We start from the raw sequence: 25,802 nt of genomic DNA on the forward strand, positions 1-25,802 counted from the left end.
GCCGGGGCGGGCGGGGCGGGCGGCTATTTCTGTCCGGTGAGCGCAGCGCTGCGGGCGGCGAGGGGGGTGGGGGGGTGCCCGCGCCATATTCCCTCCCGCCGGCCGCCCGCGGCGCCGCCACCATGAGCACCGCCGCCTTCCACATCGCCAGCCTCCTGGAGAAGATGACGTCCAGCGACAAGGACTTCAGGTGCGCCCGCCGCCCGCCTCCCTGATGCCCTGGGCCTTCCTCCGCGCCCCGAGCGCCCGCCACCCCCAGGACCGCAGCCCCTGCCGGGCCCCCATCCGCCCCCACCCCATGCCCCCACCCCGGGGTGAGCCCACGCCTCTCCCGCCTCCACCCCCCGCCGGAGAGTGACTCTAATCTCTGCTTCACCTCCCACCGTGCAAACTTCAGCCCCTGACCCTGCCCCCCATCACAGCCCAGCTCCCCTCCGCGCTCCTCCTCTGCCTCTGCTCTCTGCACCGGTGCCCAGCCCTCCTCTCGCCCGAATTTGATGCTCGCACAGTGAAGTGAGGGTCCCGAGCGCTGCCTGGTCTTTCCTGCACTGGAATCACACCCCGGGGTTGACTTTTCCCCTGATAACCTCAGCACCCTCCCTCTTAGCTCTTCCTCATATCACTCCAGGCTTTCCCATCTCACCCCTCCTTTCCCTGGTTTTCTCGGACACAGCTTGAAGGAAGAGTCCGGGCGGAGTGGCTTTGCAGGCACAGATATGGTTAGGGTGGGGGATTCTGGGTTTTGTGTGCCCACTCCTCTTCTTCCTCCTTCCCCCAGCCTCAATGAGCCGCACAGGAGCAGAGCTGAAAAGAATGGAGGAAATCTGTGGTCCAGCCCCCTCAACCTGGGGGAATGGATGAGACTGAGGTCCAGGGGAGTGAAGGGATGTGTGTCCCATGGCCACTCAGCCAATTCTGGACCCTCGGAGCGGAAAGGAGCCTGCAGAGACCAATAGAGCTGCGCCCACTTGTTGTTGAACATTCCATCCCTTTATCCCCATTCTACAGATAGGAAAACCGAGGTCCAGAGGCAGGAAGGGCCTAGGGGCAGTCACAGAGCTAGGAAGTGGAGGACTTGAGGGACAAAACACAGAGGCTGAGATCTTAACAGGCCCTCTGAGTCCAGCCCCCTGCCTTCTCCGGAAACCCGTTCCTCAACACCCCTCAAGATCTCCGACACAGCTTTAGCAGAGCCTTTGAGCTCTGGCTTTAGATCCTGGCCCCAACCATTTCCTGGCCGTGTGACCGTGGACAGGCTGCTTAACCCGTCCTGAACCTCAGCTTCTGTTCCTATAAATGCAGGTATTAATAGAGCCACCTCAGAGGGCTGATGGGAGGCTGACATGCGTTAATGCACGTGGAATGTTTAGATTAGGGGCTGGCACCGGAGAAGCCCTTCATAAATGGACCCATGATGTGGTGCATTATCAGACATCTGCCATGCCCTCTCCCCAGTCTGGAAGTTCTGTTCTCCGACCTCCTTGGCTGGCTCCTCCTCAGGTGTCACCTGTGTGGGATGCCTCCTGACACCCAGGCAGGAGTAGGCACCTCCTCTGAGCTCCCACACCTCTTCTGCCTGTGTTTCTGTGAGGTCACCTCTTAGCCTTGGGAGAACCCGGGCTCCTGGGCCACCAAACTGTGAGCTTCCTTTTTTTTTTCTTTTTTCTTTTTTCTGTCCCAGAGCCTGTTCTTTGTCCCCAGGAAATGCCCAGAGAGGGGCTATTTTCTGTGTCCCAGGCTCCTTGCTGTGCTCTGCAGTGTCGTCTCATCAGCACACCTGCCCACCTGGGCGATAGTGATTGCTCTTCCTGCTCTCCAAAGGCTTGGCGAGGTGGAGACACTTGGGCTTCTCCGGTGCCACTTGGAGACACTTGGCGAGGTGGAGACACCGCTGAGGGGGTTTGGCAGAACCTTAGGTCTCGTCTCCTGGAGGGACTGGTCCTGCCACCTAGAGCCTGAGAAGCCCTCTCAGCCTGCTCTGCCGGTGTCCCTGAGAACATTTCAAACGGCTCGGGCATAAGAGGATGGTGTCTATTTTTAAGTCCAAATACCAGCGAGGCTGGGTCCTGCTGACCAGCTGCCCGGGCACCCATGTGGCTGCTGTTTCAGCTGAGTCTCCTCTAAGGTTTCTCTGGAATGAAACTGAGACTGTGTCCTCTGGATCCTGCAGGCAAGCGGTGACTGCAGAGGGAGGTCCCAGGCAGCGCGGAGGAAGTCTCTGATCCCTGTTATTCCGGGGCCCCACTCTGTGGGCAGGGAAGTGGGTAAACTGGGGGAGGGTGGGGAGGTGGGATCTGGTAGGAATTCCCACATCATTTCTTGAAAACACAATGGTATTGGTTGAGGACCCCGGGGGGACTGACTAGTGGGGCTGATTTTCCTCCCAACTTGCTGTGTGACACTGGGCAGTTCCTGCAACCTCTCTGAGCCTAGATTCCTCGTCTGCTAAGGACTCATCGCCCCTCTTCACACCTCCCCAGGATGTGATGAAGCAGGGCAAAGAAAACTCTCATGTTTCAGATGGAAACAGCGGGGCTCAGAGAGGAGTCAGTGGCTCGGGGTCACCTCGTGGATAAGCGACAAGACCAGTGTGTTCACTGAAAGCCAAGCCTTGGTGCTCAAGCTCCCGTCTACCGAGTTACACACTTTCCTGTCCACCCCCCCTGTCACCTCCACGTACATGTGCACAGCAGACCTTTCTTCCTCAGACAGCTAAGTGTTTCCAGGAACTGGGGTGGGGGGGTCTGCAATGCTGAGGCATATGTCAGAAGGGCTGATTTCTGAGTTCATGTTTTTTTTGTGTTTTTCTTTTTAAATTAATATATTTTATTGATTTTTTTTACAGAGAGGAAGAGAGGGGGACAGAGAGTTAGAAACATCGATGAGAGAGAGAATCATCAATCAGCTGCCTCTTGCACATCCCCTACTGGGGATGCGCCCGCAACCAAGGCACATGCCCCTGACGGGAATCGAACCTGGGACCCTTCAGTCCGCAGGCCGACGCTCTATCCACTGAGCCAAACCGGTTTCGTCTGAGTTCAGGTTTTCACTCAGCTGTTTGGTGTGGAGCCCTGTTAGAGCCTGACTCTATCTAACCTTCCTCCCTTCCTGCCTTCATTTTGCCAACACCCCCCCCCCCCAAACACACACACACACACACACACACTCCAGGCCCTCTTTGGACCTGTTCTTTGCTGCGCCTGGAGTCCCAGAGGTGAAACTGCCAAGTCCCTGTGAGTTCCTCATGTAATGGAGGAGACACCTCGGAGACCGGTGTGCAGTGCGGTGTGAGGAGTGCTGTGACGGAGGGGCGCAGTTGTCTGAGGGGTCCTGTCCGGAGGAACTGGGTGTGCTGAGAGAGTGTGGGTAAGGGGGTAGGACAGCTGGTCAGAGGAGTCATCCCTGAGGCTGCTTTGAGCTGGGCCCTGGGCAGATGAACAGGCTTTCAGCGGGTGGAGGAGAAAGGAGGGACAGAAGGCACATCCCTGGGGCTGCCGGGCAGAGCTGGCTCTCCAGGGACTGCAGCAGCAACGCAGCTTAGAGACCCTGCCTGCCTTCTGAGAATGTCCCGTCAGCTGGACAGACCTCGGAGTGCATGTGCCTAACCCAGGCCCTGGCCTGGCTCAGACCCAAGCCTCTCCCTTCACCTTATTGTGGCTGCTTCTCCTGGGATGGCCAGGCCCAGAGGTGGGCACAGTCAGCCCTGCCATGCCTTCCTTCTCTCAGCAGCTTGAGGCTTATCCCAACTATTAAAAATAAACAGCGGTGACATCGGCAGGTGCCCTCCTGGTAACAGGAGGGGGTGGGCCATCGTGACATGCAGCAGCAGATCTGCGCCTGCAAAAATGAGGCAGACTGTGACCAGTTTTGCAGGGGATGGAGTGAGGAGGCTTTTGGTTGACTGGCTCACACCAGAAAGCAAGGCTGGCGTGAGGAGCTGGGGGGGCTTGGTGGGTCAGCAAAAGCTGGATGCTTCCTGGGGCCACCACACTTTGATCCTGACTTCATGGCATATCTCCTCACTGCTCTGCCATGCTTTCTCATCTAATGTCCACTCTCCAGTGCCTGAAAGAGCCTGTGAGCAGGGGGAGTGGGCCTGACGGGAACCTGGTGGCCCGGAGTGTGTGTGTCCCATCTAAAGAGGGCAGCCGTGACTTGATTAAAGCCAGTTATCGTCATATAGGCCCAGTTGTATTCAAATATTCTGTTTTCAATCGAATCTGGAAATCATTACATTTATGTCAACTCTCCCAAACATTTGCAAAGTGGACACAGCTGAGGGTTGCCAGTTTGAATGACTCTGCCCTCCTTTCTGAATCCTGGCAGGAATGTTGCTCCGCAGCGCCCCCTGCAGCCCAGCTCTCCATGACTTTGCAGCTCAATCTGCCACTGCATGGTCCAATGCCCTGAATAGGGCAGGGCATCAGGCCACACGGATCTGCCCATCTGGGGGTGGGTAGCCCTGGACTCTGATGACCACCTAGGTCAGGAGCCACAGGCCATCGGCATGGCCAAGGGTAGTGATTCTCAGAGTGGGGTCCCTGCCCTTCAGCATCATCCAGGAACTTGTTAGAAACGCCCCAGCTCAGACCTACTGATTCAGAAACCCTGGGGTGGGGCCCCGCGGTGTTGGGCAGCCCTGCGGGTGGTTCTCCCATGCTGGCTGCAGTTTGAGAGCCGCTGGTCTAAGGGCTGGGGCTGAAGTGGAAGTGGGCAGGGGGAGAAGCTTCTTGCTGACACCTGACTTCGTTGAAAGGTGTCTGATCAACTTTCATGAATGAGACGTGAATGATGTACTGTGTCTCTATAACAAGGGCAGTGCCACTTACTGAGTGTCTATGGACTGAGTTCTCACTGTGTGCTAAGCACATCGCATGCATCATCTCATTTTATCTTCCCTACAGCCCCAGGAGGCAAATCTCAGACAGGTAAACCAAGGCTCAGCAGTGTGACGTGGTTTGTCCAAGTTCACGTTTGTTTAAATGTCAGAAGCAAGAGCCTCCAGCCTTGAGGCCCTAAGCCACATGTGTCAAACACAAGGCCTGCGGGCCAAATCCGTCCCGCCAGGCCTTGCAATGTGGCCCGCACCGCGCTGTCATCACTGCACTCCGCTGCGTTTCCATCACAATGACAGTTTATGACTGTTCAGTAAACCATTCGGCCCGCGATTTAGGCTGGATTTTAGATTTTGGCCCCTTCTCTGATTGAGTTCGACACCCCTACGGCCTAAGCATTTAGCTAGCGTGCTCTGCTCTGCCACTCCGGGCCGGCCCCATTGTGCAGCTGGTGTCTCTCACACACGGGTCTTCTTGTGGGAGCCCGACTGTGTCCACAGCCTGGATCACCGACTTTCCCTCGAATCTTTGCATCAAAGCCTGCTTCTGGGAGAACCCTAAGAGCTCCCCAAACCCCTGGGGCCCAGGAGCGGCTTGAAAATCCCCCTCTGCCCTCCCTGCCCAGGTTCATGGCCACCAGTGACCTGATGTCAGAGCTGCAGAAGGACTCCATCCAGCTGGATGAGGACAGCGAGCGCAAGGTGGTGAAGATGCTGCTTAAGCTCCTGGAGGACAAGAATGGGGAGGTGCAGAACCTGGCCGTCAAGTGGTGAGTGTCGGCCTTGGGGGGGAGGGGAGACAGGGAGGCACCCTCTGGCTATGCTCCCCTAGCGGGGGAGCTCCCCAGGGGCCCCTGCCCCTTTGGGGTACAGTCTCTGAGGGAAGAAGAATTGCTAAGCAGCTCTTGGAGTCCCAGTAGAGTTGGACAGTGACTTGGCCTGGGTTCCCCTAGAAGTAGACCCAGCAACAAGGACTCAGTTGTAAGTTTATTTGAGGGGTGACCCCAGGAAAACCCCAGGAATAGGGAATCCCGTGAGGCAGGGAAGGGAGAAAGCCAATCAAGCCTGCATTATCAAGCAAGTTACTGTTGTGGACAAGCAGAGCTTAGCTCTACTGGGGGCCCCTTAGAGTGTTCCCACATGCCAGCTCTCTGTCAGTCCTTGACTGAGGGTTACTTCTGGGGTAGGGGCGAGTGATGCATTCTCGGGCACCTCTAGCCAGAGAAGGAGCTCAGGTACAGATGCTGGCGCTGGCACTGGAAGGTCAGGCTGGCGTGCACCAGCGTGGTGGGAGCTGAAGGGACATGATGGCCCCAGAAACCTTTGCTCTTTGCACCATGAGGTTGGTCCTCAAGTATGCACAGGACGTGTATGTGTGTGTGGGGGGGGCAGAGAAGGGGGCCAGAGGGGGCAGGCACTGAAGAATGGTGGGGGTCAATAGTCAACAGAGGATTGGGACACTGCGTCTTTAACAGTACTTTGTGAGCTGGGCCCAGGCATTCTGGGCCATGTGAATTAAATTCAACTTGATTCAAAGAGCAAAGGGAGTTTTCTACTGAGTTTACTAAAATTCAGTAGAGAGTTTTATGCAGGACCGTGACATGGTCAGGTGTGTGGAATGGAAAAGAGAGAGGGTGGGCTATCGTTTCCCACCAGCACAACCGATATCTCCCTTTTCAACAAGTAGTCTGAAGTGCCCTTTTCCTCTCATGAAGTGAAATTCACACATATTATAACCTGCCTCCACACAACTTCAAAGCAGTATACACTAAGTGACCAGATTATTATGATCTCTGAATGCATAATAATCTGGCCACTCCATGTATATATATATATATATGAGGCCCAGTGCATGAATTTGTGCATGGGTGGGGTCTGGCCAGCCTGGCCAGGGGGAGGGGACATGGGTGGTTGGCTGACCTGCCTGCTGTATATCCTATAGAATAAAAGGCTAATTGAGGGGATAATTTGCATATTAGCCTTTTATTCTATAGGATATACACTGAGTGGCCAGATTATTATGCGTTCAGAGATCATCATAATCTGGCCACTCAGTGTATAGCATGCCCTCAACTGTAACATAAAGGAGAAGTAGGAGGAATGTGGCTCATAGTAAAATAGTACCTATGTGTTTCAGTAAGTGCTCAGGCTTGACAGCAGAGTGATACTGAAATCGCAAGAAGCCTGCCCCTCAGCCAGGCTCTCTGTGAGTGCCCAGACTGACACCTTTTTTCTGAAACGGTGACTATCTCCTTGTAAAGTTTTCCAGAAAAACAAAGTACAATCTTCCTTCGGTTTACCTGATAATTACATTCTTGGAAATTTTATGGTATATTAAAATAGTGCAAAAGGTACGGGGAAAAGAATTGCAAAGCAGCTCTGGGGGTCCCAGTGGAGTTGGACAATGACTTGGCTTGAGGGAACATACGGCTGACTCAGGCTGAGCCTGCGGCTTTTGAACCCCCTCCCTCCCTCCCTGTCAGCTTGGGTCCTCTGGTGGGCAAAGTGAAGGAGTACCAGGTGGAGACCATCGTGGACGCTCTCTGCGCCAACATGCGGTCAGACAAGGAGCAGCTCCGTGATATTGCTGGCATCGGCCTCAAGACTGTCCTGTCGGAGTTGCCCCCTGCAGCCACAGGTACCCAGGCCCCAGGCATGAGGTACTATAATTACTTTTCCTAGTTTATGGTTGAAGAAACTGAGGCTCAGAGAGGCGAAGGGACTGATGTAAGGTCAACCAGCTAGTCGGCGGCAGAGAACCCAGGTCCCTGTCTAAAGTTCATGGCTCTGTGTCAGGAATGCTTTTAGCTGCAAGTTACAAAATGCAATGCGTGGCCTCTTAAAGAAGTGGAGGGTCAGCAGTTCCATGTTTGCAGCTATTCATTCAGCAGCTCAAGTAGGACCGGGTTGAGTCTCTGTCCAAGTCTCTTGCCCTTTATAAGAAAAACACGTGTTTCCCTAGAACCCCTCCATAAAGGGGTCATCTGGCCCCTCCTAGCAGTAAGGGAGTCCAGGAAAGGAAATGCTTAACTTTTCCCTTCACCCTGGTGGAAGGAGGGGTTGGATATGGGGTGAACCAGCCGGCAGGTTGGCCATCAATTCTAGCTCCCTGAGGGGTCACCTTGAGTTCGGTCAGGACTTTAGGTCAAGCATGGGATCACTCAGGCCCTGGGTTTCCTGGGTCAGCAGATGAAAGGCTGACCAGAGGTAGAGGCCAGCTCTGCTACTCACCATGCCCATCCTGTGCTCTGTACAGGCTCTGGCCTGGCCGCCAACGTGTGCCGGAAGATCACCGGCCAGCTCGCCAGTGCCATCGCCCAGCAGGAGGACGTGGCCGTGCAGCTGGAAGCCCTGGACATCCTCTCTGACATGCTGAGCAGGTGCAAGAGGCCACCCCGGGCAAGAAGGATTGGGATCGGGGTAGGAGGGGGAGCAAAGGGGACAGGGACGGATTGAAATCCACAGAGCCAGCCCCTTCTGCACTCCAGGCCCTGTGCTCAGGGCTCTTTAATTGGCCCTGCCGTCCTGCAAAGGAGAACTCGTTTGTCACAATGTGATAGGCTGTGAGAGGTGTGGTGGCCTGCCTGAAGTCAGACTTTCAGAACCTAGAATTTGAACTCAGGTCTCTCCATAGCTTTTTAAAAGTCCAGCACAGGCCCTATCACATTCAGTGTTTCCCAAACTTTTGACATATGTGTACCCTTCTATAATTTTTCGTAACGCTGAGTACCCCTCGTAGTCATGAGAACGTAGAATTAGGCGCAGCTAAGCACGGTGCAGTGCATATCCCCACCAAACTCTTCCCGCACCCCTGAGGGTACGCGCACCACACTTTGGGAAACACTGAAACACATAAGTAAATGAAACCCAGACGAGAGGTCTGGGCTGGATGGAGAGAGATGGGAAGGCGAGGTCCGTGTGTCAGTGCAGAGTGAAAGGAGAAAAGGTCTGAGGACAGAAAACGCACAAGCATGGTCCAAAGGGGAGGATGGAAGCTGCTGAGGTGGGCAGGGGCTGCCTCCTACCTGTATAGAAACCGTCCTCTTGTGTTGCCTCTTGCTTTGAGCTCAGAGCTCAGCTTTTTCGTTGGGCACTGGGGAGCCATCAAGGAGACTGAGGGAGATAAGCAGAGGAGTAGGCTTTAGACTACTCTGGTTTGTGTGTGTGTATGTGGGGGGGCGGTAGGTTAAGGTGAGCAGAGGTCCCGCTTTTGGCGGGACAGTCCTGATTTTTAGCAATTTGTCCCAATTTTTAACAATTTGTCCTGCATCCCGTGGGGTTAAAAATTGTTAAAAAAAAAAAAAAATTGGGACAAATTGTTAAAATTTAAAAATTTTTAAAAATCGGGACTGTCCTGCCAAAAGCAGGACATCTGCTCACCTTAGGGTAGGTGGGATGGACGCTGAGGCCAGGCCCAGACTCCCAGGGAATCAGGACAGCCTCACTGTAGCCCCCGTACCTATTACCATGGTGCCTTCCTCCCAAGCCAGAAGCCGGGACCTCTGGGTTCAAGTTCTGACCTGGCATTTCTCGGCTGGGTGGCCTTGAGAAAGTCCCTTCCCCTCTCTGCTTTCTTTACATAATAATAATAATAATAATAATAATAATAATAATAATAATAATAAATGATCACACCACACAGTGGCAGGGTGCCTTTCCATTGAACAAGGGCAATCGAGTTGCTAGATTCCTGGGAGCAGCCAGGTGAGGACGGGTGTGTGTGTGTGTGTGTGTGTGTGTGTGTGTGTGTGTGTGGTGAGGAGGTGCCTGGCTGAGGGTGCTCCCCCAGGGGGCCAGCCTGACGCCCCCTCCGGCCCCCCAGGCTGGGCCCCCCGCTGGGCGCCTTCCACGCCAGCCTCCTGCACTGCCTCCTGCCGCAGCTGAGCAGCCCGCGCCTGGCCGTGCGCAAGCGGGCGGTGGGGGCGCTGGGCCACCTGGCGGCCGCCTGCAGCGCCGACCTCTTCGCCGAGCTCGCCGACCACCTGCTGGACCGGCTGCCCGGTCCGCGGGCGCCCGCACCCGCCAGCCCCGCCGCCGTCCGCACCCTGATCCAGTGTCTGGGCAGCGTGGGCCGCCAGGCAGGCCACCGCCTGGGTAAGGGGCCGGGGTTCCTGGGCCGGGAGGTGGGGTCCGGGCGAGTGGGTGCGGGGGAACGGAGCAGGGCTCCAGGCTGGGGTGGGTGGGAGGGTGGGCCTGGGGTGGGCCACCTCCAGAAGGGGGTGGGGTTCATCCTTTGGAAGAGGAGAGAGGCCCCTGAGAGCCATCTGCTTCTGAGCCTCAGATCATTATAAGTCATGTCACCAAACTTACTGGCAAGTAGAATGTTTTAAAAAGTAAATAAGTTCTCCCTTTGGCAGCACATGTACTAACAATTTAAAAAAAATAAAATATTTCTATCTTCTTATTTTGACAAACATACCTTCATAACAACCTGTATGCCCGGTGTGAATTTTTGAAGTTTGCATTGGGAGAATATACATACAATAAAGCACACTATTCAGTGTGTTTCCACCTTTGGGTCTAGCCACGGATCTGCCCCAGTCAAGATGCAGAACATTTCCCATCACTCCCACACGTTTCCTGTGCCCTTTGCAGTCAGTTCATCTCTTCCTAGGTGCCCCCCGTCCTGGGCAACCACATATCTGTTTTCTGTGACCATAAATTAATTTTATGGAAATGGAATCCTGCAAGCAGGTTTGCATTTATTCTCAAATGCCTTGGAGTTCCGGGCTAGAAAAAGTCAGTGTGGGTTGAGTGAGCCAGGGTCTGCCCCCTCCCTTCCCTCTGGCTCTCTCCCTGAGAGCGGCCTTAGGCACGCCTGGGGACCCCAGCCCGCAGTCCACACTCTGTCTACTCCCCCCGTCTTCCTCTCCGCCCTCTCTCGGCAAATTGCAGCCACCCCATGGCCACTCTTGGGAGCATGGACCCAGACACAGGTCCAGGTCAGGGGTGGGCACAGGAAAGTGGGGAACAGTGTCGCTGGAGAAAGGCTGAGGGGGGGCCCTCTAAAGCCCAAGGGTCAGGCAAGGGCCCCTCTTGTCTGGTCTCTAAGGGCAGTACCTGCTTTGCCCCTTTTTCCATCCAGGGCTACAACCTAGTGCAGGAAATAAGGCGAGGGCTCGCTTATTTATTTATTTATTTATTTATTTAAATATATTTTATTGATTTTTTTACAGAGAGGAAGAGAGAGGGATAGAGAGTTAGAAACATCGATGAGAGAGAGTCATCGATCAGCTGCCTCTTGCACACCCCCCACTGGGGATGTGCCCACAACCAAGGTACATGTCCTTGACCGGAATCGAACCTGGGACCCTTCAGTCCGCAGACCGACACTCTATCCACTGAGCCAAACCGGTTTTGGCTGGGCGAAGCTTTTTATCTGCATCTTAATAATCCTCACAGAAATCTCTGTCTGGTAGGCATTGTTATCTCTGCTGTGAAGATGAGTAGACCGAGGTCAGGGAAGTGCTGTGACAGGCCCAGGCTCCCAGGGCTCCTAGGTGGCAAAGCCAGAGCTAGAACCCATATCTGTTTGACCCTGGAGCCCCTGAGCTGGGTTTGCAGTGGCCAGGGATGCCGGTGCAGGGGCAGGCGGGGTGCTGTGGGCGAGGAGAGCCCGGGAGAGGGTCCGGCCCGTCCTCAGTGACCCGCCTGGCCTTACAGGGGCCCACCTGGACCGCTTGGTGCCTCTGGTGGGGGCGTTCTGCAGCCTGGATGACGATGAGCTCCGGGAGTCCTGCCTGCAGGCCTTCGAAGCCTTCCTGAGGAAGTAGGTGCCGTGGATGCTGGGAGACGGGGGCCCCAGAGTTTCTGTGGGAAGTTGGGGGGCGGGGGCAGGGCTGGGGGCAGGACTCTGGCTGCAGAGCAGTAAGACCGGCCCCACCGCCTGCCCTGTCCTGCCTGCCTCTCCCACCCCACAGGTGCCCCAAGGAGATGGGCCCTCACGTGCCCAGTGTAACCAGCCTGTGCCTCCAGTACATGAAACATGACCCCAACTATAACTACGACAGTGACGGGGATGAGGAGCAGATGGAGACGGAGGAGAGTGAATTCAGTGAGCAAGGTGGGTGACCAACCTTGCGGAAATGAGTGCAGCCCTCCTGGGACCCCCTTCCCCAGCCAACGATGGGCCACAGTCAGTGAGTGCCCTTATCCTGATCCCAGCTGTCCCTCAGGCTCCAGCCCTGCCTTCCACATTCTGGATTCTCCACTGTCCCCATCCTTTCTGGCTGTGCAGTAAGGGTAGTAGTAATCACTAACATTTATTGAGCATCTACCGGTGTCCCAAGCACTCTCTCAATTCAGGTTCCTTACAGGAACCCTAGAAAACCAGGTGCTTATGATTAGCCCTGTATTTTAGACAAGGAAACTGAGACTGTGAGGAGTGATTTGCCTGAGATAACACAGCTCTGAGGTAACTCAGCTAGCAAGTGGCATAGCTGGGACTTGGAGCCATGCCTGCCAGACTTCACTGCATTGCTGCCCTTTCAGTCATGGCTTCCAAGAGGTAATCCTCTAACCCAGCAGAGTGGAGCTCAGATGGTAGAATGACATCTGGATGGGGAATGAGCTCAGTGGCTTCCTTCCTTCTGTGTCTGTGTTCCAGTTCGTCACCCAGATGGGTGTCCCTTGTGTTCTCAAAGCAGGCCATCAATGGAGGCCAGGGATTTGGGTTTCGATGGCGTCCTTGGAATGAGATGGGATGGTGGGAGACAAGACTGGACAGTCATATTGGGACCTCGAATACCAAGCCAGTGAGATCGGGCATTTTTTAAAAAATATATTTTTTATTGATTTTTTATGGAGAGGAAGGAAGAGGGATAGAGAGCTAGAAACGTCGATGAGAGAGAAGCATTGATCAGCTGCCTCCTGCACACCCCCCACAGGGGATGTGCCTGCAACCAATGTACATGCCCTTGACTGGAATCAAACCTGGGACCTTTCAGTCTGCAGGCCGACGCTCTATCCTAGGGGTGTCGAACTCAATCAGAGAAGGGGCCAAAATCTAAAATCCAGCCTAAATTGCGGGCCGAATGGTTTACTGAACAGTCATAAACTGTCATTGTGATGGAAACGCAGCGGAGTGCAGTGATGACAGCGCGGTGCGGGCCACATTGCAAGGCCTGGCGGGACGGATTTGGCCCGCGGGCCTTGTGTTTGACACATGTGCTCTATCCACTGAGCCAAACCGGTTTCGGCACTTTTTTTTTTTTTTTTTTTTTTTTTGTCAGTAACGGGGAGCTGTAGATATTTCTTCATGGGTGGCATAGGGTGGAGGTAACAAATAATGGTCCTTCAGAGGGTACATCTGCTAAGCTGCCAGGACGCATCCCTGGGACCATCCCGTGGGACAAGCTGGCTTGACCAGATGCCAGCTCTGAGAGCTGAGTCTTGAGCAGAGCAGTGTGGGTAAGAATACTGTGGCCTCTGAGCCTGTGACTAGGACCATGCCCCCTGAGCCGCGGGTGTCTCCACAGGAATTATAGGTGCGTGGGCCTCGTGGGCATGAATCCCAGCTATCCTGTCCCATAGCTGTGTGCCCTCAGGAGAGCCTCTCACTATCTCTGATCTTTGTTCTAGACATCTCTTCATCTGTATAATGGGGTTCACGGCACTGTGTGGGCTCTGGCCTCTCAGAGGAGCTGTTTGTAAGAAGCTACACAAACAGAGCATTTCTTGCTTGGAAGCCAGGCAATCAGGGCCCTTTAGAGGCTGGGGCAGGTTGTGGGTGGGGCAATGCGAAAGGAGGCCCTATGTTACCTCTTCCTTCTGGAACCCCCATAAATGAAACATCTCACAGCAGTCAGACCTGAAACCAAAGGATGGGTTTTGTGCCCCAAATGGATTCTCTAGGTCACATGTGTCAAACACAAGGCCCGCGGGCCAAATCCGTCCCGCCAGGACTTGCAATGTGGCCCGCACCGCGCTGTCATCACTGCACTCTGCTGCGTTTCCATCACAATGACAGTTTATGACTGTTCAGTAAACCATTTGGCCCGAGATTTAGGCTGGATTTTAGATTTTGGCCCCTTCTCTGATTGAGTTCGACACCCCTACTCTAGGTCCTCGTTAAAGACGTGGAAGTCAGGATTTTCCCTGGTGTAGTCACAACAGGGAGGAATATGGAGGCAGGAGGAGAACTTTGGTTGAATTCCAGCTATGTCCTGCTCATGTAACTTGGGGCCAGTCTTTTCCCATCTCTACAATGGAAAAGGAATTCCCGACTCACAAGGTCGTTGTGAGGCTAGAATGAGGTTGTGGGCTTGACGTGCCTGGTGCCATCCCCAGCACACAGCAGGTGTTCATTAAATGGCAGGTAACGTCCCTTTTACGGGAGTGGGCAAAAGTAGGTATACAATTGTTCATATGGAAAAATACAATAATTAATAAATAATACAAGAATAGATCCTGTGTTTCATGGACTCACCACCGTAGCCCTACCTTTGCCCGCCCCCGTAGTGTGTAAGTAATGGTCATCAAAAGGTGGGACACGGGCGTGGCTCCCTCTTCGCCGCTCCACCCTGGGAGCCCCCCTGGGGGGGGGGGCAGGCAGCTCCCTGCCCGTCTGCTCCGGAGTGCAGGGCCCCATGGGTGTCTGGTTCCTGCCGCAGAGAGTGAGGACGAGTACAGCGACGACGACGACATGAGCTGGAAGGTGCGCCGGGCCGCGGCCAAGTGCGTGGCAGCCCTCATCAGCTCCCGGCCGGACCTGCTGCCCAGCTTCCACGCCACCCTGGCGCCGGCGCTCCTCCGCCGCTTCCGGGAGCGCGAGGAGAACGTCAAGGCGGACGTCTTCGTGGCCTACATCACGCTGCTTCGGCAGACGCGGCCCCCGAAGGGGTGGGTGGGGGCCGTGGAGGAGCCCACCCAGACGGGCAGCAGCCTCCACATGCTGCGAGAGCAGGTGGGCACACCTTCACCTCTCTCCCCTCCCAACCCTCCTCCCCCAACTCACCGCTTACCCTTCCCACCTTCTCACAACACCCCCATCCACCCACACACCCCACCACCTATCCGCCCGCTGCCTGCCCGGCTCTGTGCGTCAGGCTGGGCCCAGTGGGGAACAGGACAAATCAAAGCCCTGCCCTTGGCCCTCTCGGTGTTGGGGTCTTGCTGATCGATTGGAGGTGGGGGAAGGGGCGGGGAGGTGTGAGATCTAGGCTCTGGCTGAAGCACCGCGTGCCGATCCCTGGGGTGGCAGAACATGATGAGGCCGATGTCCAGAGTTCTGTTCCGGACTAAATTTATGCCCACGATTCTCGGATGTCCAAGTGGAGAGAGACATCCGGGGCAGTCAGCACTCACGTCTGGTGTTGACAGTGTAGTTGGAATATCCTTGTGTGCTGGCCTCTGAAGCTGGGGGAGCAGGTGAGCTCCTCGGGGGAGAACCCAGATGGGGAAGAGAACGGGCCCTTGGGGTGGAGGGGTGAGAGCCAGACTGCCTGTGTCGTTTTGAGCAAGTTATTGAATCTCTCTGGACCCAGCTCTCCATCTGTCAAGTGGGCCGAGCTGTAGTGCCTGCGTCAGGTCGGAGTATAGAACCAGGTGTCTGGTGCAGGGCAAGTGATGGAAAGGTTGGGATGGAGCGACCATCTTCCTGCTGGGGTCCCCGATGGGCACCCAGCCAAGCCCCTCAGGTGTTGGGGTGTGGAAGCTCCTCGGGAGGTAACTGACGTCCCCCCACTTGCCCACAGGTGCCCCAGGTGATCAAGGCCCTCCAACGGCAGCTGAGAGATCGGAGTGTCAGGGTCCGCCAGGGGTGCTTCAGCCTCCTCTCCGAGCTGGCGGGCATCCTCCCTGGCAGCCTGGCAGAGCACATGCCTGTGCTGGTAGCAGGTAGGATGGACCGGAACCTGGTGTCTGCTGTCCTGGGCCTCTTCCAGAATCTGGCCCCCAGTCCTTGAGGGTGCCCCTATTCAGCAACGTACAGTTGGCTCCCCATTGCCAGCAGTGAGAACAAGGCTGGGGTGCAGGCCCTACATCCTGGCTTCAGGTGGCCTTGTGTCCCTCAGCCCTGGCCCCAGCCAAACCCTGGCCTCTTAGCATCTGCTGCATCAGAGCCATGCAGCTCAAACCCCTGTGGGTGTGGCACCCTCGCACCCAGGGAGGACTGTGCTGGGCCAGGGTCTGCGGCCCCTCATGTTTGCACAACCCATCCTGCAGGCATCGTCTTCTCGCTGGCGGACCGCTCGAACTCCTCCACCATCCGGATGGACGCCCTGGCGTTCCTGCAGGGGCTGCTGGGCACAGAGCCCGCCGAGGCCTTCCACCCGCACCTGCCCACCCTCCTGCCCCCGGTGACGGCCTGCGTGTCCGACCCTTTCTACAAGATCGCAGCCGAGGCCCTGCTGGTGCTGCAGGAGCTGGTGCGGGCGCTGTGGCCCCTGGGCGGGCCTCGGGGGCTGGACCCCGGGCCCTACGTTGGAGAGATGTCTGCAGCCACCCTGGCACGGCTCCGGGCCACCGACCTGGACCAGGAGGTGAAGGAGCGGGCCATCTCCTGCACAGGCCACCTCGTGGGCCACCTGGGGGACCGGCTGGGGGACGACCTGCCGCCGTCGCTGGCGCTCCTCCTGGACCGCCTGCGGAATGAGATCACCCGCCTGCCCGCCGTCAAGGCCCTGACGCTCGTGGCTCGGTCCCCGCTGCCGCTTGACCTGCAGCCCATCCCGGCCGAGTCGCTGCCCATCCTGGCCTCCTTCCTGCGCAAGAACCAGCGGGCGCTACGGCTGGCCACCCTGGCCGCCCTGGACGCTCTGGCGCAGCGCCAGGGACTCAGCCTCCCTCCGCCAGCGGTGCGGGTGGTGCTGGCGGAGCTGCCCGCCCTGGTCAGCGAGAGCGACATGCACGTGGCCCAGCTGGCCATGGACTTCCTAACCACGGTGGCCCAGGCCCAGCCAGCCTCTCTGGCCGAGGTCAGCGGCCCCGTGCTCTCGGCGCTGCTGCAGCTGCTGCGTTCGCCCCTGCTGCCAGCGGGGGTGCTGGCGGCGGCCCAGGGCCTCCTGCAGGCTCTGGTGGGGACCCGGCCCCCGTGCGTGGACTACGCCAAGCTCATGGGCCTGCTCACCGCGCCTGTGTACGAGCAGGCTGCGGACGGCGGGCCGGGCCTGCACAAGCAGGTGTTCCATTCCCTGGCGCGGTGCGTGGCCGCCCTCACGGCTGCCTGTCCCCAGGAGGCAGCGGGCACGGCAAACCGCCTGGTCTGCGACGCCAGGTCACCCAAGTCCAGCACAGGGGTCAAGGTGCTGGCCTTCCTGTCGCTGGCGGAGGTGGGCCAGGTGGCCGGGCCGGGCCCCCAGCGGGAGCTGAAGGCTGTGCTCCTGGACGCCTTAGGGTCGCCCAGCGAGGACGTGAGGGCCGCAGCTTCCTACGCGCTGGGCCGCGTGGGCGCCGGGAACCTGCCGGACTTCCTGCCCTTCCTGCTGGGGCAGATAGAGGCCGAGCCCCGGCGGCAGTACCTGCTGCTGCAGGCGCTCCGGGAGGCCCTGGGCGCCGCCCCGCCCGACAGCCTGAAGCCCTACGCGGAGGACATCTGGGCCCTGCTGTTCCAGCGCTGCGAGGCGGCCGAGGAGGGCGCCCGGGGGGTGGTGGCCGAGTGCATCGGGAAGCTCGTTCTCGCCAACCCGCCCTTCCTTCTGCCCCGGCTCCGGAAGCAGCTTGCCGCAGGTATGCGCCCAGGTCACCGGAGAGGGGGCGGGGGAGGGGGGGCGCAGCGTGGCCCCGCGCCTCTGAGCATCCCGCACAAAGTGGGCTGGCGTCTTGTGTGTGAGATACAGGCAGAGGAGTCGTTCAACGCTGTTTCCCCCGAGAGACTTAGAGGCCTCCTCCCGTGAGATCGCCGGAATGGAGGAGGCGGGCTCCTTGATCTTCCACGAAAACGTTTCATGAGGATGCCACGCTCATAACCCATGGTGTGGACAGCACCCTCATGTTCCAGGCGAGGGTTAATCAAAGCAGGCCTCCGAGGGGCGAGGCCCTGCCCCTGCAGAGGGCAGCTTCTGGGGGCTAATGGGAATGCAGACTGAGATTGGAAGCCAGGCCCTGGGGGTTGAGGAGGGCCCGGCAGGAGCTAGGGGGCAGGCTCTGTGTGGTCAGATCAAGGCCCATCAGGTGTTCCACAGCTCAGGGAGGAAGGAAGCAGGTAGGTGTACCTGTGCGGCCATGTGGGCCCCTGACAGCGAGAGGCCTCCAGGCCTGGAGCTGGTCAGCTGGCCCCCGGATAGGGTGCTTGGGTGTACCATGTCACATAAGGTAGGCAGAGTGCTTTTTTTTGTACATATATTTTTATTGATTTCTTACAGAGAGGAAGAGAGAGGGATAGAGAGTTAGAAACATCGATGAGAGAGAATCATCGATCAGCTGCCTCTTGCACACCCCCTGCTGGGGATGTGCCCACAACCAAGGTACATGTCCTTGACCGGAATCGAACCCGGGACCTTTCAGTCCACAGGCTGACATTCTATCCACTGAGCCAAACCGGTTTCGGCCAGAGTGCTTTGTAGAGGGCTGTGGACACTGCGCACCTGCTGCTGCTGCTATGTTGGTGGTTACGTTAAGCCCTTGCTGGGTTGATGAGATCAGCTGTGTAGCCCTCACCCCTGCATGAACAGGAAGGGCATTCCCTGAGGACATTCACAGGGACCCTTGAGAGGCGATTCTCAGGATGAGGGGCAGCCCTGCCTTTTCTGAGCGCTGGCTTGTTTCTGCCTTGTGCATTCTGTTGAACCAGCTAGTCAGTGTCATGTCCTTTTCACCACTGGTTTCAGAAAAGAAAGCTCAGAGCCAAACTGATGGCCTGCTTCTAGCGAGTTCACCGGACTTCCCAGATGCTTCTCCCTGTAAGCCCCTCACTCTAGTCTCCATCTCACTTCCCTTCCTTTTTTAAAAAAAAATAAATATTTTTCTTGATTTCATAGAGGAAGAGAGAGGGATAGAGAGGTAGAAACATTAATGAGAGAGAAACATCATTGATTGGCTGCCTCCTGCACGCCCCCTCCTGGGGGTTGAGCCAGGAACCCGGGCATGTGCCCTGACCCCTGACGGGGAATCAAACCCAAGACCTCTTGGTTCCTGGATCGACACTCAACTGCTGAGCCACACCGAGTGGGCTGCTCTTGAGTTCTTGGTTCTCTGTATCTGGCAAAGTGGTTACCTGCAAACTGACAGTTTTACTCTCCCAGCTGCAGCAGGAAGAATCAGGAAGATTCTAGGTGACCAAGAGAAACGGTAGCATTGACTTTCCCAAAGATTTTGGGGGGTTTCAGGTGGGGAGAGGTATATTTTTGTCTTTCATGGAGGCAGAGGAGAGTCTTGGCACCTCCTGACCTGTGGGTATCCAGGATCGGCCCTGCCCCACATCAAGCCACTGCCCCTTGTCCTCAGGCCAGCCGAACACCCGGAGCACTGTCATCACCGCGGTCAAGTTCCTCATCTCGGACCAGCCCCATCCCATTGACCCCCTCCTCAAGAGTTTCATTGGTGAGTAGAGCATGCCCTCTGTCTGCAGCCCCATTCAGTCCCCTCCACAGCTTTAGCTGATTTTTTTTTTACACATTAACTGAAGGGAGATGGAGACCAGGAGACCACCTTATCATCATGACAGAAGCAGGGCCTGGGTTCAAACCCCCTTCGCTGCCGCTGAGATGCTGAGTGAGCCCAACATGCCCCTTCTCACCTCTGAGCCTCAGTTTCCTTATCTGTAAAATGGGACATGAAACTGCAGTCCTAAGGTTTTGGAGACTCGTGTCGTATAATCGAGGGATAAAGTGCTCCATGACCACAGAGGCTCTTAGAAGAGGGAAACTATCAGCCTCTCTAACACTTTGGCTTCAGTGGGCGCCGAGCTGGGCAGGGCCGCCCCATGGCAGGGAGAGTGGATCCCTGACTTGTCCCGGTCAGAGGGACCTTCTGGCCTGAGGAGCTCAAGGAGCCTTCGTTGGGAGGAGGCTTAGCTCTCCTTCCTTGGCGCCTCAGCAGGACCAGGCTCACTTCTTCAGCGCTCCAAGCCTATGGGTCTTTGTTGTTACATATGTTTTAAAATATACTTTTATTGATTTCAGAGAGGAAGGGAGAGAGAGGAAGAAATACAAACACCAGCGATGAGAGAGAATCACTGATTGGCTGCCTCCTGCACATCCCCTACTGGGGATTGAGCCCACAACCTGGGCATATGCCCTGACCATAAACTGAACTGGTGACCTCATGATTCAAGGGTCGATGCTCAACCACTGAGCCACATAGGCTGGCACCAGTTCTTGATTTTATTTATTTATTGAATATATAAAACATTAACACAGTTATTAAGAAGTCTAAACTATACAAAAGATATACTCAGTAAAGTATGACTTTGTGTAAGTTTATTCACCACTCTGATCTTCAGGCGCCTCATCTTTAGTAATATCAGGTTAACATTTGTAGGATCTTTGCCTTGTGCCAGGGCCTCTGCTATGTGCTTTATATACTACCACATTTTAAATCATAAACACACTGCTACAGAATAGACACTGCTATTACCCCCATTTTACAGATGAGGAGAGAGAAGCTCTCCAAGGTCCCAGAATTTGGGTTTGAGTCCAGGCTAGACTTGAGTCCACATTCTTATCTGGACTTTTTGTGCAAAGTAGATGCTCAAACATGTTCACCCCCATTCAGCCAGGTATGCATGACTCACGTGGACCACGTAACTGATTTGACGGTGGAGATGGTTTGTGTCGTGGCTGTGCCATCTCTCACACCCCCTCTCATTTTCCTGCCGCCAGGAGAGTTCATGGAGAGCCTGCAGGACCCAGACCTGAACGTGCGCAGGGCCACTCTGACCTTCTTCAACTCCGCCGTGCACAACAAGCCCTCGTTGGTCCAGGACCTGCTGAATGACATCCTCCCGCTCCTCTACCGGGAGACAAAGATCCGCCGAGACCTTATCCGAGAGGTGAGGTGGGGGGAGGACTGAGCGGGAGCTTCGGGGCTGACTGGTGGAGCGGTGCTGAGGATTAGGGTCCAGCTCATCAGATGATGAGGCTCCATGGCCTACGTCAAGTCTGGACCCTCCACTTCCCAGCTGTGTGACCCTGCCAGGGCAACTTAATCCACTCTGAGCCCCAGTTTCTCCTCACAGGTAAAATGAGCAGCAGACGTGGGGTATGCAGCAGGAACTGGGGGAGGTGTTCCTGTACTCTGGATCACATCCTTCCCCCCCGCAGGTGGAGATGGGACCCTTTAAGCACACCGTGGACGACGGGCTGGACGTGCGGAAGGCGGCCTTCGAGTGCATGTACTCGCTGCTCGAGAGCTGCCTGGGCCAGCTGGCCATCTGCGAGTTCCTGAACCACGTGGAGGACGGCCTGAAGGACCACTACGACATCCGGGTAGGATGAGCCCCTGCCAGCACCATGCCCACCCCATGCCGAGGGGACAGCCAGGCACCACTGGGCCCACTGCTTGTCCTCACTTCCTGCCCCAGGAACCCCCATGAAAATAGCTGTTTTTTGTTTGTTTTTTTTCTGATAAGAACCCACGTCTCACTCTAGCTGGTTTAACTCAATGGATAGAACCTTGGCCTGCGGACTGAAGGGTCCTGAGTTTGATTCTGGTCAAAGGCCATACCCAGGTTGCAGGCTCGATCCCCAGTAGGGGGCATGCAGGAAGCAGCCGATCAGTGATTCTCTCTCATTATTGATCTTTCTATCTCTTTCCCTTTTCCTCCCTCTCTGAAATCAATAAAAATATATTTATTGACTTTTTAATTTTTTTTAAATTTATTTATTTTTTTTACAGAGAGGAAGGGAGAGGATAGAGAGTTAGAAACATTGATCAGCTGCCTCCTGCACACCCCTTACTGGGAATGTACCTTGACCAGAATCAAACACGGGACCTTTCAGTCAGGCTGACGCTCTATCCACTGAGCCAAACCGGTTTCGGCCAATAAAAACATATTTTTTTAAAAAAGAACCCATGTTTCAAACACCTTTGGCTTGAGTCTACACTGGCAAGCTCTTGGATGGTTTGGCAATAACTAGAACAATTTATAATTCTCAGACATACCCTTTGGCCCAGCTTTTCCATATCCATGAGCTTCTGAACTAATTCCTGCACATGTTCAGAGTTTTATGTTCAAGATTTTTCTTCACTGATTTCTGGTCATTGGGAAAATCTGGCAGCTATCTAAATGTCCACTTATGGAGAACTGGCTCCATAAACTGGGTACCTCCAGTCATGGAATCCTCGCCACATTAAAGAGTGAGCTAGCCAGTTTGGCTCAGTGGGTAGAGCATTGGCCTGCGAACTCTCTATCCCTCTCCTTTCCTCTCTGTAAAATCAATCAATCAATCAATCAATCAATAAAATATATCTTTTTTAAAAAAGTGAGCTAGTTCTCTGTGTACTGATGTGAAAGATGACCAAGACCCACTGCGTGATAAAAGTGAGTTATTTCTCATGGGTTTTTCCCACGCTTGAGCAAGTCTTTCTGTTCTTCTCTCCCATTCTGGCCAATGTCTCCTTCCTCCCGGGCAGATGCTGACCTTCATCATGCTCGCACGACTGGCTACCCTGTGTCCTGTGCCTGTCCTGCAGAGGGTGGACCGGCTCATCGAGCCACTCAGGGCCACCTGTATTGCCAAAGTAAGCCCCTGTCCGGCCCTATAGGCCCTCTGCTGATCGTTCAGTTACCATTTACCAAGAACCTCCTGAGGTACAGGTGGTGTGGGAGGGGCTTATTTTAATCCTCGTCATCCAATGAAGTAGTTCTTACTACTTCTTATTCTTACCGTTGTCTACACAGGGAACAGTGGCTCGGAGAGGCCAAGTTGTTGGCTGAGGATACACAGCTAGTAAATTGCAGAGCTAGGATTCAAACCCAGCTCCGTCTGTCATTCATTAAATATTTCCTGTGTGTCAGGCCTTGTGCAAGGTACTAGGGACACAGCATTGAACATGAGGGACTCCCTCTTCTCACATCCGAATTGGGAAACTGAGGCACTCATAGACAGAAATCATTTGTTAACTGATTGATTAGTATGGGGGCAGAGTTGGAGTGCCTCAAGGGTCCAGGGTAAGGATCCGGGGCAAAAGGTCTCATAGAAAGCTGCAGTGTTGAGAACAGAGCCTGGCACACTTAGAGGTTAAATTACCCAGTAAATACCTATTGAGTGAAGAATTAATTTGGGTTTTGGAAGAGCAAAAGACTTAATCACAAGGAGGGCAGAGTATTTCAGATTGGAGCTTAATGAAGAATGACACTCTTAAGCAGTAATTTCCAAGCAGTAATACCTTTTCAAAAAAAATTTATGTGGATAAAATTGGTAACTTATTAATAGAAACCTGCCTTGCAAATTTCTATTTTTAATGTATACTTAGTATGAAGTCAAGGAAAACAGTGGTACTGCAGGCCTACTGAACTCTTGACAGTCTCTGTGGCCAAATTTCTCTGGTGTACTTTGAACCATACTGCATGGAGAAAAATCCAGTTCACAGAAGGAGCTGCAAATGGCATCGCAGGGTCAGGACACCCTTCCCTCGCTTTCACCTGAGCCTGCAGAAAGCCGCTCAGTCTGGCTGCTCAGAGGATGCTGTTTGTTGAGCACAGTGATGAGAGCTTGTCACATCCATGTCCCCAACCCTTCACCCACAATTCTGAACCCTACAAAGCTCTGGAAACTAAAAGACTATAGTAACTTGTTTGGCACCAGAACTTAACTTGAATGGGCACCAGGCTGTTTATGACCTTATTTCCCTCTTTATGATATTCATAATATTCTTACATTTTCCCCTAAACTTAGTGGGGGAAATAGTAGTGTATTTGATTACAGGGTATTGTATCAGACTATTGCCTGATATCTGCATACTATTGCCTTTCTAAAACCCCTCAAATTCCTTAATTTCAAAAGCACATCTGGTGTTAAGGGTTTCAGAGAAGGGGTGTGGGCATGCAAGGTCCTTTAATCCTCGTAGCAGCCCTATAAGACGAGGCTCTTATTTATAGTTGGGGAAGTGAGGGACAAAAGTTTCTACCTGAAGTCACAGCTCTCACCGGCAGAGCCATTTGAACACAGGACTGTCCAACCCCATTCCAAGTCCTTAGCCATTAGGTTTTGAGGGCGAAGAGACTAGTGTTGTCTGGGTTAAGGCCTTTATTCCATAAGCATAGGAGAATTTCTAAGATTCTCTAGATAGGAGAGGGTGGGGATGAGGTAACAGAGTGAACATTTCACACGAATTAGCACCTTGGGTTTATTATAAAAAATAAACGTAATTTAGATTGGCTACTCAAGGCCCTTTGGGTGACTTTGAAGCTGATTTGCATGAGGAAGCCCAGAGGTGGAGGGAGCCCTCAGGAGGCTAGAACCAGAGGTGGTGAAGCAGGGGAGTGTGCCACAGGTGGTGGAGAGAAAGCCAGACTGTGGTGCAAGGACAGGCTCATTCAAGGATGGCTCATTGTTGTTTCCCACTTTAGGTCAAAGCTGGTTCTGTGAAGCAGGAGTTTGAGAAGCAAGATGAACTGAAGCGCTCTGCCATGAGGGCAGTGGCCGCCTTGCTGACCATCCCAGAAGTGGGGAAAAGCCCCATCATGGCCGACTTCTCTTCCCAAATCAGATCCAACCCTGAACTTGCCACCCTCTTTGAGAGCATCCAGAAGGATTCTGTTTCAGCCAACACAGACTCAATGGATCTCAGCTAGTCTTAGCCCACCCCCTAGATGGGCCTTCCTAAAGAGAAGGGGGCCCACCCAGGCCTGAGGTACCAGCCTCTCTCCCACCACCAAAGGCCACTGGCGTTTAACCCTTTCATCTCCCTGGGGGCCCTCCTATTCCTCTTTGGGGTTTACAGTGCCTTCTCCAGGGACCCTAACTCATAGGTTCCCCAACCAGGAGCTGTAAGGCTGCCAACAGTTGGGCCCTTTAACTCAGGACAGCCACTCAAAGCACTGGGATGTAATTTTTCAGTGTGAATTCACACTAATCTAGTTCTCAAGCTGGGGAGGCACTGCTTCACAAAATACTTGTCTTTCCTCTTGTGCTCACAGCTGTGAGGTTAGAAGGCAGCAGGCTGGCCTTTCTTCCATACCACTCTTTTTACAATTCATTGAATTAGTGCTTTGGCTGGGCAACTTAAAAACTCATACTTTTTGAGTTATTTTAGAATAAAAAGATTCTAATAGGCAGTAATAAATCTGAAAGGTTTTCTTGTGTGGGTAGTGAATTACACCTAATGTTTCAAATTTCAAAACCCTTTATGAAATGAGCTGGTTAACAGCAAAACACTATTAAGTGCAAACCACTTTCATGTCACCCCACCTAGGCATAACCAGCCGGTTTATGACCTTCTAAGGTTTGAATGTGTCTTTTAGAAACTCCTAGAATTTTGCGATAGGCCAAAGAATTTTCTGTGCTATCAGAAAATAGGTTAATAAAGGAGATCCTAAGCTACAATTTTCTCTGCACAATTCTTACCACTTATTAGTACATGTCCCAAGTCAATTGAAAGAAATCATCAACCTGTAAGACATTTATCTACTCAAAGAGTGAGCCTTACATCCAGGCATGGCTAACACACCAGGAAAATTTTTATTCCTGGCTCAGTTAACCAGGATTGTGAAGATACACTATTATACCTATTTTGGCCAGATCTGCCAAGATATTTGGTGTCACATTTTAGTTTGTGTGCCAGGGATGAGAATAGCTGTACTGCAGTACCACATACCACACCTCATGTGACTTTCAGGGTGAATCATTATAGAGGGATTTGAGTTACCCTGTTTTGTATTTTTGGACAGAAGCTATATGGTCCTATTTCAACACCGAACAAGAATTTAATGAAGACATTTTACTTGGATCCTTTTTATGCATTTTCTCAATCTCCACAAGAACCACAGAATTTATTCAACTTTACAAAAAGTGAGACTAAGAAAGAGCTTGCTCCGAGCTGCAAGGTCCCTCAATGAAGTTTCAGAACCTACCTGGTCTGAGAGCCA

At 54.2% G+C, this 25,802-nt stretch overlaps 1 protein-coding gene across 1 annotated transcript; it reads left to right on the forward strand.

The window, feature by feature from the left end:
• CAND2 (cullin associated and neddylation dissociated 2 (putative)) lies at positions 1-24,973 on the forward strand. The gene is made up of 15 exons (XM_036431155.2): positions 1-190; positions 5,461-5,604; positions 7,318-7,472; positions 8,091-8,214; positions 9,657-9,928; positions 11,498-11,603; positions 11,755-11,897; positions 14,446-14,738; positions 15,529-15,670; positions 15,998-17,500; positions 19,217-19,312; positions 20,593-20,762; positions 21,034-21,198; positions 22,346-22,453; positions 24,285-24,973. The coding sequence occupies exons 1-15, from the start codon at positions 123-125 to the stop codon at positions 24,507-24,509; spliced, it is 3,714 nt and encodes a 1,237-aa protein (XP_036287048.1). The 5' UTR covers positions 1-122; the 3' UTR covers positions 24,510-24,973.
• The last annotated feature ends 829 nt before the right edge of the window (positions 24,974-25,802 follow it).

This window comes from Pipistrellus kuhlii, unplaced genomic scaffold (genome assembly GCF_014108245.1).
Source record: "Pipistrellus kuhlii isolate mPipKuh1 unplaced genomic scaffold, mPipKuh1.p scaffold_m20_p_11, whole genome shotgun sequence".
NCBI lineage: Eukaryota > Metazoa > Chordata > Mammalia > Chiroptera > Vespertilionidae > Pipistrellus > Pipistrellus kuhlii.

Coding starts and splice junctions, on each gene's coding strand:
- CAND2 (XM_036431155.2), top strand. CDS start 123: ATGAGCACCGCCGCCTTCCACATCGCCAGCCTCCTGGAGAAGATGACG. Junction 11,898..14,445: donor GAGTGAATTCAGTGAGCAAG/GTGGGTGACCAA, acceptor TTCCTGCCGCAG/AGAGTGAGGACGAGTACAGC. Junction 17,501..19,216: donor CCGGAAGCAGCTTGCCGCAG/GTATGCGCCCAG, acceptor CCTTGTCCTCAG/GCCAGCCGAACACCCGGAGC.